Source organism: Tachypleus tridentatus, chromosome 6 (genome assembly GCF_004210375.1).
Source record: "Tachypleus tridentatus isolate NWPU-2018 chromosome 6, ASM421037v1, whole genome shotgun sequence".
In the NCBI taxonomy this organism is placed as follows: Eukaryota; Metazoa; Arthropoda; class Merostomata; order Xiphosura; family Limulidae; genus Tachypleus; species Tachypleus tridentatus.
This window is the reverse complement of record NC_134830.1, coordinates 17,604,491-17,625,189: the sequence shown is the minus strand read 5'-3', so window position 1 is coordinate 17,625,189 and position 20,699 is coordinate 17,604,491. Positions and strand designations below refer to the sequence as shown.

Sequence of the window (20,699 nt, the reverse complement as noted above, 5' to 3'; positions counted from 1 at the left end):
ATAATTTTTTTCTTAAATTAAATAATGCACCAAACAATGTGGAGCAATAACATGCAAAAAGTTGGCAAATTCCCTTACCTCTTAAACTTTTTCTGGCTTTAACTATGTGATAAAAGTCATTACAAATTCATCCAAGCTAGTTAGTTAACTCTCTGAGAGGAATGATTTTTGTACTCCAAATGAAAACAACATTAACCATTAAGAGCATACAGTTATACAACAGATGAAACCCTTCACAAGTAATACATAATTAAAGATAAGAAAGAACTGTTAACAAATTATGAAAGAGTGTGGCAGGTAGGTGTTGCAGGAAGTGTCTGATTTTCTATTTGACAGTTCTGTGATCGAACAAAATTGAAGAGTCTAATAGCTGTGGTTTATCTGAACAATGATGATTTTATATAGAATAATTTACATTTAAATTCGTACTTTTTGAGGTGTAGTGGATAAAATAAGGAAGATGGCATCCTAAGAGAAAATTTCTTATGTCACACTAAAGAAAATTCAATGTTTTTTGTTTTTAAATATTGCCTTATAGAATTAGGACTTAAAACATATACTATTAAAATACAGATTATTAGCTAAGATTTTATGCTATTCTAATTGGCATCAGAAACAAAAACTGGTTTCATAAAAGTTTGAATGTAAGACTAAAACTTTGTGTCATGCATAGTAAAGGATAACCATGGTGATAGGGTTAACAAGTTCTTTTCTCTCTTTACAGAAGTAATATATACAAGAATAATGCATTATCATTTATGTAAACACTTGTTAATATGTTAGGTCTTTGAATGTCACTTAAAATAGATGTTTGTTATAAAGTTGTGGATGCTTACAACCAAAAAACAAGATAAAATTCTAAACTCCTCTTCAGTGTTTCTAAGTAAAGAGTTAAGTATCAGCAATGAGATAGATTAAAAAGCACAGTTAATTGAATAACAGAATACCTCCACCACTTTATCAATCAAGTTTTAAATTATTGTGATAATGATGATCACTGTTTTTGTTTACTTCCTATCAATGCCTCAAACTTACATCTGAAAGCTTCCATTTGACGACGAATTCCTGTATGAAGACAAAAGTCTGTTAAGAGTTCAACATATTCCTCGATGTTTTCTAAGTTCACCTCCTGAAATACAGAAGTTTATTAGGAGCTTAAGTCAAAAAATCAAATTCATGCAAGATACAGATTAACTTATTCACAAATATTACAGTGATAAAAGATGAAGAGAGGTGGTTTTAAGTACCTGAAGAGTTCTGAAAATGCATTTTCTAGATCTTAAGTTTTTTTTTGTTACAAAAAAGAAAAACTTTAAAAAAATACTAGCCAGACACAAAGTTAACACTTCATTTCAGTAAAATCCAGAAATAGCAAAAATTTTTCAAGAGTCGCTGAATATTATTAATCATCTTTCTAGTTGGATATGTATTTGAAGAAATAACATGCTTTTTACATGTGTGTATTGTGTTTCAATCATTTTATACACAAAACTTAAAAATCAAAGATTTCTTCATCAGCTTTATTTTATATTACTATGCAAATCCTTAATTCCCAAAAAATAATATAAAATTAAATTAGAATTGGCTATTAAATATACATTCATATATATATATGAACACACATACACCTGCAAATATGTAATTTAAGAACAACAATGAATCAAGGCTGTCCTATCCACTACATTAAATGTAAAGACAATGTTTTTATTTAAGGTCAAAACATTGTTCTGTACTTTATATATGTAAAAACGGCTCTTTTGGGTTGAGAAAATATTTTACGTAGAGGAGCGAACAACATTTCGACCTTCTTCAGTTATCTCAACCCAAACGAGCCCTTTTACATGTATATTTTTCTCTACAAGTGGGTTTTCTCAACATCACTGTTCTGTACTTTATTTTAACTAAAGTCTTAATACCCATACCAGCTATCTGGAAAATACATTTTTACTTCAAGTGGGTTTATTGTCATCATGAAAAAAGACAACACTCAGAGGCAGCCATTATCAATCAGATACTTAACCAGTCTTTCATAAAACTTTTAAATTTGCTGTAACTGACTCCTAACCTGCTAAAAATTATACTTATGTCCCCTAGTTCTACTATTATCACCACAGAGTACAAAAAGACACGATGGATCAACACTATTAATTGCCTTAATTATCTCAATAAATTCTTTTTTTTTTTGTTTCAAGATAAAATAATTTCAGGGATCTTAAACTATCTTCATATGATAACATTTCTATCTCAGGTTAACATGTTAATTTTAACTGTTATTACAAAATAAATAAAAAAGTGGAAATATAAAAACCTATATTTCGGGATCATAAAAAGAAAAGAAACAATGCTAGAGACACCAGATATCATTTACTCAAACTTACAAAAAAAACTATTTAGGATCCATGATATTATCTAGAATTTGGTGTAGTCAATAGGGATTTGTAGTTTTGCTAAATGATGTCTATAATACCTCCAAGCCTTATTTCCTTATTTTTTTATAATCCCTATGTAAATGTTTGTAAACCACCCGCTTTTTTAATCTTTCTTCTTTGCTGGCTTTTTTCTTCATGCTGAACGTGATATGGCAGCTAACTTTATATATTCTAATGATAATAAACAGTTTGTAGCTGGCTGATATGAATAATGATAATTTACTGTAGCTAATGGCTATTTTGATTTTATGCAATAACTATTACGATCCACTATCATAGTTCATGATATTCTTCAGATTATTTAATGCTATGATTTCATTTGTTGATTTACAGGTATTAATTTAGATTTCCAAATATACACTTATTTCTTTATTAGTTTATTTTCATATTCTAAGCTTAATTCTGTGTTTTTGAATTATGTAAATTTTCTGTAAAACCACAAATTTATTCAAATTAAATATTTTAGAAATAATATAAGTTTACATGCTGCTAATAAATAACATGCATATATTATTATTACAAAACTACCTGCTACAGCATGCTACCGCTACCACTACCACTATATGAACTTATCAATTTGCAATAGTTTCAATACCCATTAATTAAAATTGTGAACAATAGGTAGAGCAGTAAATAATAAAGAAAATATCAAAAACAATGTGAATAAATATGCAAAAACCTGAAACATCAGAACAACAAAAGAAACAGAAAACAAAGTATACTCTCCCTTTTGCAGGTAATATATGCAAAATCTAGCAGACTTGTAGAATAAATCTAGGTTATACTTGTCACATTAAACAATTTGTTTATAGAACAAGTAAAAACACAACAGAGAAATATAACAATTACATGTTCACATTATTTTCAAAACTCATTAAATACTAAAATTCAGTAATATAAAAAAACTACGTAACTGATTTGCTAACACAGTAAATTTTAAACCATAGTATCAACAATGATTTTAACTCTAGAACACCTTCATGGGGTTAATATTACTCCATACATGTTAAACTTGTTGTTTACAATATTTGTACTTGTTAAAAAGATAATTTTTAAGTTCACATCTATTCAAAACCTTAGCTATATATTGCAATTTCTTTTAAGCTACGAGGGCTGTTCAAAAAATACAGGGACTGACGTTATAAAACAAAATGTACTTTATTTAGAAGTTATAGGTCTGGGACCCCTTCAAAGTACTCTCCTCCCCAACGCACACACTTATCCCAACGGTGTTTCCACTCGTTGAAACAGTCCTGGTACGCTTCTTTTGTAATGTCCTCCAGCTCCTTCGTCGCATTTGCCTTAATCTCGGGAATCGTCTCAAATCTTTTTCCTTTCAAGGGTCTTTTGAGTTTGGGGAACAAGATAAATCGCAAGGAGCAAGGTCAGGTGAGTGGGGGGTTGGGAACAAACAGTGATCGAGTGTTTGGCCAAAAACTCACGAGTTCTGAGGCACAATTTTCGCAGCAATGCGGTGAATCTTCAATTTTTTGGTCAAAATCTCGTAACAAGATCCAACTGATATCCCACACTCTTCAGCAAGCTCCCTGACAGTCAGACGTCGATTTGCCCGCACCAGGGTGTTGATTTTGTTGACGTGTGGGTCGTCAGTTGATGTGGAAGGACGTCCAGGACGCTCATCATCTTCAATGGACTGTTGACCATCCTTAAAACGTTCATGCCACTTGAAACATGCCGTACGCTTCATAGCAACATCACCGTAAGCAGTGTTAAGCACAGCAACAGTTTCAGTCGCAGAGTTTCCAAGTTTAAAACAAATTTTCACAGCAAGTCGTTGCTCCTTCAGGTCATTCGTTCTGAAATCCGCCAAACGAAAAAAATCGCACTTCACTTAAAACTGCGTAGCTAATACACAAATGAAGATATCTGCAATCGAGAAATGGCGTCCTAATCAGCTGATCTGTGCAAACCTAGCGACACCAAGCGGATTCCCCTGGAACCAACTGGAGCCGCGCAATTCAAACAGTCCGCGTATTTTTTGAACAGACCTCGTATAATGTACCACCTAGTTAACCCTAATTATTGGGAAAATAACCACCTGCAAGCTCTTGAATTCATGTATGAAATAGCTGTTACTGCACAGACAACTGAAACATTATACAAATAAGATATTCTTTTAACTTACTGGAGCAGCTGATTTTGTAATTTCAATTATTACAAGTATGATTCTTTATAATATTTTAAGATACATATCCAACTCTTTCTAGAAGAAAGTTGTAAAAGTAATAAAATTCCTTCTACTATAATAAAAGTGACTGCTCTTCCACAATGTTACCAGTGTCAGAATACAAAGTTTTACATTTTATACTTCACAATGCCAGTGAATAAAAAAACTTCAAACTTAAGGTTATTTTATTTGATTCAAACTCTTAACAATCTTTAAATATTTTATTCAATAAACTGATAATGAACATCAATTTTTAGTAGTTTCCAGTTTTAAAATTTTAAGGGTATGTTAACCAACAATAAATAAAACTCTAATTTACCTTGTGTTCACCATCAGGTACCAGGTCAACAGCAGTAAATCCATAAACCTTGGATGGAGGGAAGTATTGGAATGATAACCTAAAAAGTATAAATGTAAAAATAATGATACAGTTAAACTTAGAGATACTTTGTTTTAGATATACTTACCTTTAACTCTGATCAATTTACTTCCAAGGATTATTGATCAAAGTTAATTCCCAGATATATAACCAAGAAAAGGGGTAAATTCAAAATGAGAAAATTACCACAAACTCTAGAACGCACACACTTTTTAATCTGACTATTAAACCATAAATATGTTTGGTTTGTTTTGAATTTGGAGCAAAGCTACATAAGGGCTATTTGCACCAGTTATCCCTAATTTTGCAGTGTAAGAGTAGTGGGAAGACAACTAGTCATCATCACCCACTGCCAACTCTTGGGCTATTCTTTTATAAAGAAATAGTGGGATTGACCATCACATTATAGGAAGAGAATGTTTGGTGTGACAGAGATTGAAACCAGCAACCCTCAGATAACAAGTCGAACGCCTTAACCACCTGGCCATATCAGGCCATAAATATGTAAGTATAATGTTACAGTTAAATTGGGAGATAAGGTATCTAAAATAAAGTATCCTTATCACTAACCAAATTCTTTACAAGTGAATTGATCAAAGTTTATCTACACTATAACAAACTGTTGAATGTGCACACTTCTTAATTTGATTACAAAACTAGATGACATTGTACTAAAAACTTAAAAAAATCTAACAGAGAAACAATAAGGAATACATAATTCACAAACTGTACAGTAGATTACAAGATTCAAATGACCAAAGAGTAACTGAAAGATGGCTGAACAGATCAGATGTAGGGATGAAAACCTTGTTCAGGTCCTTGAATAAAGATCTGACTGTTACAGGTTTTACCCAGACAGTGATTTCCATAAATTAATTTATTTAAAATTTAAGTGGTAATTTACAGCTACTGCTTTGAAATATGTTAATCAGAAGGAGAGAATACAATAAATATACCAATGATCATAAAAGCAAACTACCAAAAGACAAATATCAGACAGTTAAAACTGTGATATGCTTAGAAAGAATAAGTTTGAAAAGTCTTTAAGCAAGAGCTATCTAAAACAGAACTAAATCACAATAATGAACCCTAGAAAAAAAGAAAGAAAACTAAACATTGTTTGATTATATGTCAAAACACTGATAGACGTGAAATAAAGAAAAAAAAGGTCATCTACAATGATAAATTTTATAATTCATTGCAATATCCTAAGCTGAAACAAAGATATTAGTAAAGTTCATAAGTTTGAAATGCTGCAACTAACAAGTTTTCGAAACACCTTGACTGCTGAGGATTATTTATATAAACTAGTGTATGTAAGTATGTAGATGGACAGTAATACTTGTTTAACATCCATAAAAGCCTCACTTTACACATATTAACAATTAACAATAGAAATCCCTGAAATGAAACCAGAATTACTAAAGCCAAAATGATAATGCATTTTATTACTCCAATATATGATCTTTTATAATGCTCAGAACCATATTTATAATAAATTTCCTTTAATTTTAAACAAAATGTTTAAATGTAGCCTATAACTTCTGTGTATCTAAAAAAAAAAAGAAATGACTACATCAATATTTTCTTAGGTTATTTTTGTAAACACTTATCTCAATTAGTTACCGTTGTTAAAGAATAAAAGTAAAATAAGCTTATTTTAATTACTCAATATATAATAGAAAGTCTTAAAAAGAAATCTAAACAGTTTCAGTTGAATCATGTCATAACTTAACCTACTAATAGTGCTTTGAATACAATATGATAGAACTTTTCACTCACCCAAGCTCTTCAACTGGCAAGCTGTAACTGGGCTCTGTTTCAGGTCCTGTTAGTGTTAAACTATTGAGTCTGTTTGTGCGTTCTTCCCACAAAAGAGATGTATCTGCTAAGATATTTTGTTTTTTAACTGACAGCTCTGTAAGCTGCTGTAGAAACCTGCCTTTGTGGGGGTTTACCTGAAAATATAAATATTTTGTGTTTGATCTAATTTACACTAATATTTGAATCATAAATTAATATAAGTGATAAAAATTTTTAAATTATTGCACTGAATAGTTTTTTTACTAACCATTGCTTGAGTTTCAATAAAAATAGCTATTTCTTATAATTCTGTTTTTTCCAAGGACTTCTAGTAAGATACTCATGACACAACATACTGATTTTGTCTCACTACCCAAAAGAACATCGCTCCTAGTTTTTTTTTCAAGTAATTAAACCTATGATTATTTTCAAAAGTCTTTACATTTGTACAGCCACACAATCAGATAGTTTTCATGCTTTAATCTGTACAATGCTTTTCACTTCACATGTGATCTCAGAGCAGACTCACCCATCTTGCCCCAATCTATTACTTTGTTAAACAGCACAACACGCTTTATGACATCCTTTATATTTACTGATCCAGTTCTTGAAATCATCTTGGTCAAACAATTTCCTATAAATTATGTACTTCTTCAAGGTTAAAGATTAGATAGCATTCGTGGGAATACGCTTACATAAGCTGTTACACATTTTCAGCAATGAATATACACATATAGTAATGCTGATTAACCTTTTAATTCACTAACTATTTCACTTTACACTACATCATAAAGTTAGCAAATCAAGCATAAGGTATGGAACAGATTATTAAAGAGGGTAATAATGTTTCTGAGAAACGATACAAGAGTTGGATGGAGTGTAACTTTGGTTAAAATAGTTTATAAATATTAACAATGTAGCACCTGAATAGTCTCATAAAACTTCTAAAAGGTTCAGTTACAAATTAAGTAACACATTATTAATTAGAATTTACAGAATGCTTTAAAGATGTTTCATGCAATTTTGTTAACATTCAAGAGCTTTTCATAGCAAAATTCAAATCCGAAGACTTTTCATGAGTCATGAAATTTAAGAACCTCACATTTTGTGCTAACCTTGTAACATATTTCTTACAAATGTATATCACTATTAAACTTGAAACAATAAAAGCAAAAGATCTACAGCAAAAACCTAAAAATAATATTTGACCCAAATATTTCCATTATTTAATATTTATTTTGCTGTTATTTAAAATCTAATTATTTAATTTTTCATATAATAATGCACTAAAGTTAGTTTCTCCTCAATGATTTATAAAAATAATAATTCCAGTTTTTATTACAAACAAATATTTCAGGTTATACTTTGCAGCACAATTACCTAATGTCCAATGCAAAATAATCACAACATGGTTTGAAAATAAACACAACAAAAATTATTACAGTGTAGCATCTATGGAATGTTGTTAGGTACAAACTTTACTCTATACTCTGCCCATTGTAGGTATTGAAACTTAACTGTTAGTATTATAAGCTCTCAAATTTACTTATGAACCACTTAATTAACCATGGGTAATTATCCACGGTCTCCAACTCTTTTATCATACTGTAATAGACAGTGTCAGTGAATAACTAACATTTTATTATTTTAATACAAGTACAACACAATTTAAGAAAAAATACACTTTCCTAACTATAATATATGTCTTAGCTAGTGAGAAGTTTCTTTAGTAATTGCAAGTATTTACTCAAAAGAAATATTCTAAATAAATATCAAACTACCGATACGTAAGCTAACATTAGTATAATGTTTGTGTAGCTGATAAAAGTAAACTAGTTTTATGTAAAATTTATATCTTTGTATAATGTTCTAGCTTTACTAAGAAAAACTTAAAACAGACTTGTAAAAATTCTCAAACATTTTTATATTTTAACTGTCTTTAGAAAATTTAAGTATGATTTATTTCATTCTGTTTGCATTATCTGATGCAATGAAAACAAAATCAACAGCTTTTAGAAACTTGAGGTACAATTATCCAAAAAAACATTAGTTTTTACTAACTCAGAAGTAATTCCTCACCTCTAGCAAGTCATCTTGATCCAACACACCTTTGAACCATGCCCTTGGATCACTTTCAGTTATTTCAAATTTGAGCTTAGGTTTCTTAACTACTTCTTCATCAGAATGTACAAAAATATCCTCATCAGTTGGAGTAGGTGTATATTCCAATTGGGAGGACCTAAGCTGTCTTTAGTTTAAGAGCAGAAAAAGAATTTAAGTATTAGTAACACAGACAAATATATATCCAAGTTTACAGCAACCATTCCCTGATATCAGAAAGCTTCACAAATTGCTGTATGGTATTTTCTGGATTTTTATATATTACTTAAAGCAAAAAGACATTATACAGAATCTAAAAACAAACAAAAATTAATTTTGTTCTCCACAGGTTTGCAGACAAAGCCAAGCCTACATTTTCACCCACTTTCACAAAATGAAATCAGAAAAAAAGCATGATACATTAACACATTTCTTGTGATACACTTTATTGGAACTAAGATTTCACATATTTCTTTTAATGTAATTTTACTGAAACCACCCCATCTAGGAATAAACTCTGGCTATTTTATAATAAATAAAACACACAAGACTACAAACCTACCTCTCAAAAAATTTGGGAGAACTATCTCCATGACACATGAGCTTAAGAAATGATCGAGACAAAGGGAGATCTACCAATCTGTTATCTTGTAGAGCCTTAGCTAAAAATATTCCCAAGAAATGAAAGATCTTCTCAACCCTGTCTATGTCTTCTGAACTTTGAGGAAGTGGAGCTAGGAACAAACCTGTTTGGCTCTGCACATAAAACCCTGGTGGTTTCATTCCTTCTTTTTCCTAAATGTGTTATAGCATTGTTTTAGAGAATGTTCAAAATCATTATATTACAAAATGCAAATAAATGTAACAATGAAAAAAATATTCCTGGTCTCTATTTTTATTAAATAAATTATTATACTGTTACTCATATTTTTTAAGGAAACATATAACAAGGTTTTGTATCATTCACATTTTTAAGCTTCTCTATAAATTCTACTAAACACCTTCTAGTGGTAACAAGTTAACTTGTTAGCAATTTCTTGTAATTCCCACAGAAAAAATAAAATAAAAAAAGGAAACTACATGTAATTTCTGTATTTAAATTTCCCACAATTATTCAAACTAAACCATAAAAACTAATAAAGCACCTGCTAGATATCCAGACACTAGAAAAAGTTCAAGTTACTAATATGCACCGATTTAAACATTATTATACTATCAAAATACCCAAACAATGTTCTCCTTTTGGTAGTATTTGCATCTTTATGTATTAGTTAAACCCAATTAGACACTATAACAAAAAGTGTCAAAATTAAATTTAATCCAATGAGCTGTGAGTAGGTAAAATGTACATTTTCAATCTATTACCCATATTGCCACCAACACAAAATCTGAAAGTTACATTTATATGATAGTTTTCTTTTTTTTTGTTTTTAATATATTTAAATGATTGTAAGTTAGGATACTACTGAGTAGTATGTGTGAGGTAATAACAGTTGATAAGGTGATTGTAACTCCAGGGTTCTTACAGTAGTATTGGGTGGTATATATGCAGCATTTAACTATTATACTGACTAAAAACTCATGGTTTTTTGGGTGCTACTGTACAACTCTTACCTGACACAAATATTACATATGTAATCTAATAATCTGCTTTTACTTCCTAGAAAAGTTGCATCTAAGATGAGATTTTCAGTTCAAGTGTACCACTTTAAACTAAGGTCACTTTATAACAGACTAGCTCTAATTTGTTTCCAATTACCAATATATTTACAAACTGATTTTTAAAATGGACTTTAAATAGGAAACACAATAAATAAAAAATCTGTATCAGCTAATTATAATCCAATGAAATAGTGATTTTTATTAACTGGAATAATATATAAAACATTCTATGCCTACTAGCTTCCATCAAAAAGTGTTACAATGTGTAAAATTGTTATTGCAAAACCTACTGGAAATCAATTACTTCTTTTCATTAATTTCCAGAAAAAGGTTTTACTTGAGGATACCTAAAGTTACTTTAATACCATTTGATCAGCAGGATGTGGAAGATCATCTTCACACAGCCACAAACCAAGATCCCTTCGCTGTAGTTCTGCAGCTACTAATGCATAAAATTCTAGAGTAGGTCCTAGACCTGTTCCTTCTTCATCCCTAAACTCAACCTAAAAAGAACAAAAAACACTGTAGTTGAAATTATCAATGAAAATTAATTACAGTAAGTAAGTACAAACTTTGGAATGAATAGAAACATACGTAAAGAGAAGCTATTGTTATTGATATACTATGCCATGGCAGTGTTCTTATTTCTTCCTTTAGATCTTAGTTTTTCAAATCATCTGTTGATAAGATATATTCAGTTGTTTGATTCATGTTTCATATATTAGTTTCCTCAATTAGCTTCAGAACTGCAGTAGGAAAAAGGCAAAAGATCAAGCATCCAATCTTACTCCAAGTCTATCATGTCTGAACCAAAGTTTGCTTAGATTACATTTAAAAATGTCGTTGAATTTGCACAAAGATCTGTCAGTAATGTATGAAGTAACACCTTATTTATAACAACTTCTACATAAATTAATTTCTACCATTTATACTATCAGACATAAATGGACGTACCTTTTCTGCAGTGTTAAATATTTGTAATGCTTATTTTTTATTCAATTCTTTATACACAAAATGTGTTAAGACGTAAGTGCTCATTAATTTAAACAACTGGTTTTCAAACATATAAAAACTGTGTGTTAGTTGTCTTCTTCCTATTATATAAACAGAAAAATGTAAAATATTTGAGCTGAGCAACTTGCATATTTTTGTTACATTGTTAGATGGTGGAAAAAGCTGGACAAGGAATAGAACATGCTAATCAATAATTTGTGAGCCTCAGTAATCATTTACATTCAACTAACCAATTGTTCACACATCTGACTGATCTTTCCATACACAGTTTCTTCTGGATTTTTTAAAGATTTATATACCAGCCTTTGATTTAATATGACAGACATCTTCAAGTACCACAATTTAGGAGTAAGTTAATTTTTAACCCTAAACTTGTTGTACATGAAAAATTATGTATGCAATGTAGTGCAAAACCTGTAACAAGCTGAAAATATAACTAATATTGTTCTAAAGGTTTATCCATACAACTTTTCACAAAACTGTTCCACAAAAACCACTTTTTTTTGTTAAAATAACTGTCTTTTTAACAGTTTTTAAAAAGCCTATTACACATTTCATGTGTAAAAACTGTAAAGATTCTTGTCGTGTGTAATAAATACTATACAAGACAGTGAAAACATTAGTGCTAAACCAAGACACAGTACAATGTTTACATTTGATAAGAAAATTTGTGATGATACAAGATGACCTCTTGCAGAGATCAAAATCATTCATAAAGTGGAAAGTGAACTATTATAAGAAATGTCAAGGTAATACTGTTTGCTGAAATCTTTTACAATGGGCTGATGTAACTTACAGGACATTGTATAGGGAAATTCTCTTGTGCAACAATACATACTGTAACTCTGAGATCTCTTAATGTATTTTCTCAATAATTGGTAAAGTTTTTATTAACTATCATAAGTACCTTGTAATTAAAATAAAGTCATTCTTTGTGTAAGTGTTTTTACTAAATAAAAATGTAGGTAATGTAATTCAATAGTGTAATTTCAACTGCATTTTTCACTTCATGAATAAAATCTTATCTGTCTATTTGTTAATAATAACACTATGTAACAAAATTTTTACTTTTTCTTGTTCCTGGGCAAAAAGTGTTATTTCCCAATTGCTTATGCCTAAAGTAAATTGAAAAGACCTATTTTTCTCCTCAAACTTTGCTTTTGTGACCAAGAAGCATATAACGAAAACATGATGGGAGATTATATTTCAGGGCTGATATGTGAAAGTGGTTTACATTACGGTTACAAATCTTAAAAAACTACTCACTTATAAACATTTTTGTATAACTTTAGTGTAAATACATGTAAATCTTGATTCATATGTTGTTTTATTCAGACCTCATTTAACTGAAAATGTGTATATTTGCCTATTTTTACATAGAAAATAGGTTAATTTCTAAATTTCACTATCCAGGTCAAAAGCAAAGTTTGAAGGGAATAATGGTCATTTTCTGTATTTACAACATTAGCAATTAAGAAATAATGCATACTATCCAGGATCAAAATTTGTGTTGCATAGTGTTATGATTGAAATCCAACTCTATCAACAAACACATGGCTTCTGTGTTGACCCTTTCATTTATTTACTTTTTTCAATACAGATTCAGAACAAGAACTATGGACCTTTGGATGGTATTCCAACAAAGTTACCACAAAGCCATATATAGTCCTTAAGAAATAAATTTGAAAAACATCACAGTATTAAGATAACAAAAAGGAACAAAAAAAAAGTATTCAAATTTCTTTTTATGGAAAAGGTAGTGAGTTAGTACAACTTTAAAGTAAAATTAGTTCAAAACCTTTACATGTCTATTTGAGCACTTAGGATATTAAATGGCAAACAGAGCATGAGGATTAGCATACCTCTAGGATACTTTTCCTCTCAGCATGTACTTTGATAACTTGCATAGCCCAGTCTAACAATAAGTCTCCTCTAGGCATCTTAACTCGTTCATGTTTTAATCTCCCTACTCTAAATTCATGAGGGTCATCACGTCTTGGGGATGGGCCTCGATTCCTCTCAACGGTTGCATCTCTTTGATTCTGGAGCCAAACAATTGACCTGAAGAAATGTATCAGTGTTTTATATTGTACATTCAAGAAAAAATTTCTAAAACTAACTCAATTTATAGAATATTAAAAATATGGTGTTCAGTTCTATAATCAAAGTTAAAAACAAAACACATATATAATGGATTAATAATGCATCAACAAAATTACATATTACCAAATATTAAATATGACAAGACTTATAAAATTTAGAATTTACAACATTGAATATTTTTAAACAAGTTATATTGCTATTTTACAAATACCAATTCCAACTAATTGAACCATTATTATTATTATTTGTTCTTTCAATTTTCTCACACTTACCTTGAGGCACCAAAAGCTGTACAGGTGAAATAAAGTTGTCTTGTTTCAAAAGGAAATAGCATGGGACAATTGTATGTTACATACTCACACCAATCAGGAACAGCACCAGAAGAAAGAACCAGTGGATCCTGTTTATACAAACACCATGGATTCATGAAATATTTTCTTGTTTAAATTTTAAAAACAAATTGCTTCTCTGTTTGTTAGAGCATATATATGTTTAATCATTATTAAAATAAAACTACTTGAATATATTATGGTACCTACTGTGACACAAATGAAATTAGTAAACATTTAGCTACAAGTATAAAAGAAACCAAAACTAAAGTAGATAACCACGATTTTGTAGTAACAATAAACACATAAAAGATATTTATTGAAGTTAAAAGTTACAACTCTTAAACATGAAAGATAATAAAGTTGAAGTTGAAATAAAATTTGATTATTTACAATAAACAAAGTTAACACTTTTAGATATCTAAAAATAGAGACTTGCTAAATTGAATTATCCATCAACTGGGTATGCCCTTCCCATATTATAATAAAAACAGGTATGCATACAATTAATGATACTGTTTAAAAAACAAAGAGTTACTGATGAGTAATGAAACAAAATCCTTTGACATTATGCATTCACACACCTTTTAATTTACATGATATGCTGATCTAAACTATAAAAGATAAACATACTTGCCAAATCTGAATAAAAAAAAACAGTATTTCACAAGAGATGTTTATATTTCAGCAGCTCATGGGAAACTAATAAAACCTGCACAGTATGCTAGTTGTTTATTCATATTAAGTTATCAAGTACAGAAATATAGTTTTATTATTATTATATAGATAATAAAACCTGCACAGCATGCTAGTTGTTTATTCATATTAAGTTATCAGGTACAGAAATATAGTTTTATTATTATTATATAGATAATAAAACCTGCACAGTATGCTAGTTGTTTATTCATAAGTTATCAAGTACAGAAATATAGTTTTATTATTATTATTATTATATAGATAATAAAACCTGCACAGTATGCTAGTTGTTTATTCATATTAAGTTATCAGGTACAGAAATATAGTTTTATTATTATTATATAGATAATAAAACCTGCACAGTATGCTAGTTGTTTGTTTATATTAAGTTATCAGGTACAGAAATATAGTTTTATTATTATTATATAGATAATAAAACCTGCACAGTATGCTAGTTGTTTATTCATATTAAGTTATCAGGTACAGAAATATAGTTTTATTATTATTATTATATAGATAATAAAACCTGCACAGTATGCTAGTTGTTTGTTTATATTAAGTTATCAGGTACAGAAATATAGTTTTATTATTATTATATAGATAATAAAACCTGCACAGTATGCTAGTTGTTTGTTTATATTAAGTTATCAGGTACAGAAATATAGTTTTATTATTATTATATAGATAATAAAACCTGCACAGTATGCTAGTTGTTTATTCGTATTAAGTTATCAGGTACAGAAATATAGTTTTATTATTATTATATAGATAATAAAACCTGCACAGTATGCTAGTTGTTTATTCATAATAAGTTATCAGGTACAGAAATATAGTTTTATTATTATTATTATATAGATAATAAAACCTGCACAGTATGCTAGTTGTTTGTTTATATTAAGTTATCAGGTACAGAAATATAGTTTTATTATTATTATATAGATAATAAAACCTGCAGAGTATGCTAGTTGTTTATTCATATTAAGTTATCAGGTACAGAAATATAGTTTTATTATTATTATATAGATAATAAAACCTGCACAGTATGCTAGTTGTTTATTCATATTAATTTATCAGGTACAGAAATATAGTTTTATTATTATTATATAGATAATAAAACCTGCACAGTATGCTAGTTGTTTATTCATATTAAGTTATCAGGTACAGAAATATAGTTTTATTATTATTATTATTATATAGATAATAAAACCTGCACAGTATGCTAGTTGTTTGTTTATATTAAGTTATCAGGTACAGAAATATAGTTTTATTATTATTATATAGATAATAAAACCTGCACAGTATGCTAGTTGTTTGTTTATATTAAGTTATCAGGTACAGAAATATAGTTTTATTATTATTATATAGATAATAAAACCTGCACAGTATGCTAGTTGTTTATTCATATTAAGTTATCAGGTACAGAAATATAGTTTTATTATTATTATATAGATAATAAAACCTGCACAGTATGCTAGTTGTTTATTCATATTAATTTATCAGGTACAGAAATATAGTTTTATTATTATTATATAGATAATAAAACCTGCACAGTATGCTAGTTGTTTATTCATATTAAGTTATCAAGTACAGAAATATAGTTTTATTATTATTATATAGATAATAAAACCTGCACAGTATGCTAATTGTTTATTCGTATTAAGTTATCAGGTACAGAAATATAGTTTTATTATTATTATTATATAGATAATAAAACCTGCACAGTATGCTAGTTGTTTATTCATAATAAGTTATCAGGTACAGAAATATAGTTTTATTATTATTATATAGAAGAAAAGTATTTACCCCTCAACAAAACACACACATATGAGAGATGTAGAATTTCTCAAATTTGTTCACATACCTGAATCTGTTGAAGAAGCTTATTTGTTAGCTTCTTACTGAGAAATTCATCTTGAGGAACATAAAATTCATTACCTTCTTGGTCTGAATGACAAAAACAAAGTAATTAAAATCAAGAAATGTACCAAAAATATCAAACATGTCATAATATTTTTTAGCAAATTGAAAAGTTTTGAAGTCTTCATTCAACTTTTTTTTTGGCTTTAACATGGTGAAATATATCTGTTGGTGTCATGACTTCAATATCCAAGACTGAGACCCCAGGGTTTAAGATTGAAAAAAACAACAGCAATGAAAAAACATTTAAATGAATAAAAAAAATTAAAAAGGTCAGCAAATACAACTAAAAGCAGTATTGGTGTTAGTAAAATCTTTATGGTCTATGAAGCCAAATATGATCATAGCAAATCTACCAAACATGTTGGAAATCAGGGATATTTGCTAACATTTGACAAATATATGCACCAGATGAAGTTCATACAAACTTGTAGTAAGCTTATGCATAATGCAACATATGGTATCAGTTAGTTTTGAAGTAGTGAGTGTTATGAACATGGATTGGCATACAGGCACTACGGTGGTTGGTAAGGTAAACAAAAAATAATGGAGGTGCTATAAACAATACTGTAAAAGTGTAGTACCAACTAACATGGAATTGCACTAGTAAAACATTTCTAATGCTACAATGCATTAGAAGCTCATATGAGCTGCTACATAATCAATACTTAATGCCCAATAACCCTGGGTAGGTGAATGGTCTAATACTGTTAAAACTTTTAAATTTAACCAGTCAAATTCTCAAAATCTCTGAAACATTGAGAATGAGATCTGTAGGGTTGAGATCAAGACCTTTTATAGGCTGGTCTCAAAATCTACAGCACTGATATATACATATATTATTCTACCCTAACCTTCCACATTACTGTGCACTGTTACAAAGGTACTTTTTATCACTAACCCAACAACTGTACAACATATAAGAAAATGCTTAATGTCAGAATGAGACCAAAGATTGATGTATTTTCACACCTGAAATTCTAAATATTAATGTGTAGTGGTATATCACTAACCCAACAATTACACAGTATATAATTAAATGCTTAGTATTTAAAACATACCAAAGAATATTCTTACAATAATATTAATATATGTTGACCTTAAATAAAAATATACAAGCTACTAACATGACATTCAGTACAATATCTCATTTACCAACATATGACATTTGTAAAATTCTTATACTTCCAGGTGAAAGAGTTTAAAAACAAGCAACAATTTTAATTTTACTGAAAATTATGAAATGTTAAAAGATTTTACAAAACCATATCAATGAAACAAAACAAGATGAAATAAAAACAATAAACTAAATATCACACAATAATTTACCTGGCAGAATTAGTAATGAGAACTAGCATAATCTTAAATTCATGTCAAACACTGAACAAAAAGTAGGGAACAATTCTGTAATATGATGTACAACTACAATTTCTTAGTAAAATAAAGTGTTTGGATACAATGGTTTAGAGAGAATTTTGTGATCACTTTTAACAAAAATTACTGTCTAAACCCTTATATCTAAACATTATTTACTAAAACTGTCACAGCTCAGTCAGTTTAACACTAAAACTTCAACTGTTACAAAATGTATTGAACTGTATAGTTTATATCACACATTTAAATTCCAAGCTTTGCTGATTTTAAAGAGCAAATATGAAAGTTTATATAGAAAGTCTCAGTTCCATAAAGTGATGTTGAAAATTGTGATCACTGGAAAATACTAACAGGTACAACTACATACATATTTCAAAGTAATCGCTTCCTCTTCAATACCAATAATTTGACTTTTTGAGTTAACAAAGCAAAGTTGGTGAGACAATGTACCACTTTTAAAAAAAGGAAATTAAACCTACTAAAACCATTAAAGAAAAATTATAATCTATATAAAAATGCACACATACATATATTGCTACAAGTAATAAATTTTGGCAATAACCTTGAAAAATTGAATTTTCTGCAATAACTAAAACTATTTTATTTAACCATTTATAAGTAAATTATTGATAGGTTTTTGATTCTTTGAAAAACCATAACTATTAAACAAAGGTTATTAATTTAACATATTCCATTTTACACAAGGTAATTTGTAATCCCATTCACAGTTTTGTTGTGTTTTTTTATTCTGGTTTCAGATTTAAATTCTAAAGTTTTTTAACGGTGATTGAATACTTTCATTATCTGAATTACAGTAAACATTCTTCAAGCATACACATGATAGAAAAGTACTACTTTTTAGTTTAATGATGCTAATCTTGACCAAATAAAGTAGAGTTTCAGCTACTCAAAAATGATCTTTACTTCATGTACTAGTTAAGTTACAGTGATAGTATAAAAAAATCAAAGCATACATTGTTCAACGAGATTAATCCCTTACCGTAAAGAATGCAAGAGTGATATATCAAATACCTTTTTTTTTTAATATACAGGTAACTACAATATATATATATAAAACATGTAGTATTCAAACCTTAGCAATGCATCAGTTTGTTTTACAAACACAAATATATAAAATTTCCTAAAATACTATAATATGCATACAAAAATTTGAGCTGATACATTTCAAGAAGAATAAATTTATAGATCACTGAATAAATACATCCACTAACCTCCTTGGGAGTTTTTCTGTCCCTTTGCTTTACACATACTATTAAATAGCCACAACAGCTGTAAAACTTCATCCACAGAGCATCCAGTAGAATCCAGTGCTACACATGGAAGAATCTTAGAAAGATCATTACCCCCTGGCCCGTTCAACAAACCTGGTTTCTTGATATGAATCTGCCAAATTAATTTGTTAAACTTATATTAAACATAACTCTTGGTGAAGCTGAAAACTTTTATTTTTATATGGTTCTAGCCTATTTTTCTAACTTTAAAAAAGCATTAATTATTTATTTAATAACTTTGTGCTACTTAATCATAAAATTAAAATTATTGTTTATATAATGTAATAAGTGGAACGTACTTAACTCTTACACGAAGAGTAGGTCAGAATGTGCACTTCATAATCTTCTGGAGATACATTCAAAATTTAATCAAAACACATTTGTTCTCTTCATTTTCTTCCTTCTCTAATTTATTTACCAACCCTCTCTGAATATGAAATTTAATGTAACTTGCTAATTAATTAAAATTACAAATCAAGATGTTTATACTCTTCAACCTTATTTGTTTCTGAAGTCATATATTAGAAAATCAGACAATTTTTCCATACCTACATATCACATCCTCTTTCATAACTTTGATGTTTTATATGATATTATTTATACACAACAGAAAGTTTCAATCTATCAAATAACACTATATTAAAGTTTTCAGTACAGAGTATTGACACTATCAAGCACATCATAATCCAAAGTTTTATATTGTCTACATTACTATTTCTTTATTTCAAAATAAACCTCTGAAAAAATTGAACCATTAGTTCTTTGTCATGTGATGTATGTGAAGTTGATGTATCTTAGATTTGGTTGCTTATGTTTCTGTTCAAGTTTGTCTTAGTACTTCTATGACAGTCTAGACAAGTTCCCACAAGTACTAGTTCAAAGTTTAGACAGTTTAATTTTAGAGAGGTGTCATTCCAAGAATTAGTTTATCACTTACTCTTTTCTGGTAAATGACACCCCTCACATTTCAAAGTAATCTGTGGCCTAGTAACAGTCTTTTTCTAAACATGAATGGTGAGCTTATAAACAAGAGAAAGAACTTGCTGCTTAAATCTTCCAGGATAAAAGAGCATGTAACCCACAAATTACTCTTGAAACAATGCTTCACTATTTCCTCTTGTTTTATACATATCAGTTTGATTGACAGTTAAACTGCATTTAAGTTTTACTTTTACATTTCAGTTAATTATGTCTGATTTGTGTTCTAAGATTCATATATGAAAAATATACTACCAGGCAGAAGAAAAATTTTTTTTGCAAGAGACAAAAGTATCTATGCTATTCATATCATTCTGTATGTATCAACATAAATAATCAATGATAAAGAACAGGAGAGGAAAATAAACCATTAATGTTTATATCATTCTGGGTGTGACAACAAATAATCAATGATAAAGAACAGGAGAGGAAAAT

At 28.9% G+C, this 20,699-nt stretch overlaps 1 protein-coding gene across 1 annotated transcript in view; it reads right to left on the bottom strand.

Moving 5' to 3' along the window:
* Ufd4 (ubiquitin fusion-degradation 4-like) overlaps positions 1-20,699 on the bottom strand; it is a 129,368-nt gene that overhangs the window by 3,851 nt on the left and 104,818 nt on the right. Inside the window, 10 exon segments of the mRNA XM_076503519.1 lie at positions 1,036-1,129; positions 4,937-5,015; positions 6,779-6,954; positions 8,879-9,047; positions 9,462-9,694; positions 10,927-11,064; positions 13,438-13,636; positions 13,951-14,078; positions 16,565-16,647; positions 19,227-19,398. Coding sequence (XP_076359634.1) covers positions 1,036-1,129; positions 4,937-5,015; positions 6,779-6,954; positions 8,879-9,047; positions 9,462-9,694; positions 10,927-11,064; positions 13,438-13,636; positions 13,951-14,078; positions 16,565-16,647; positions 19,227-19,398 — 1,471 coding nt within the window.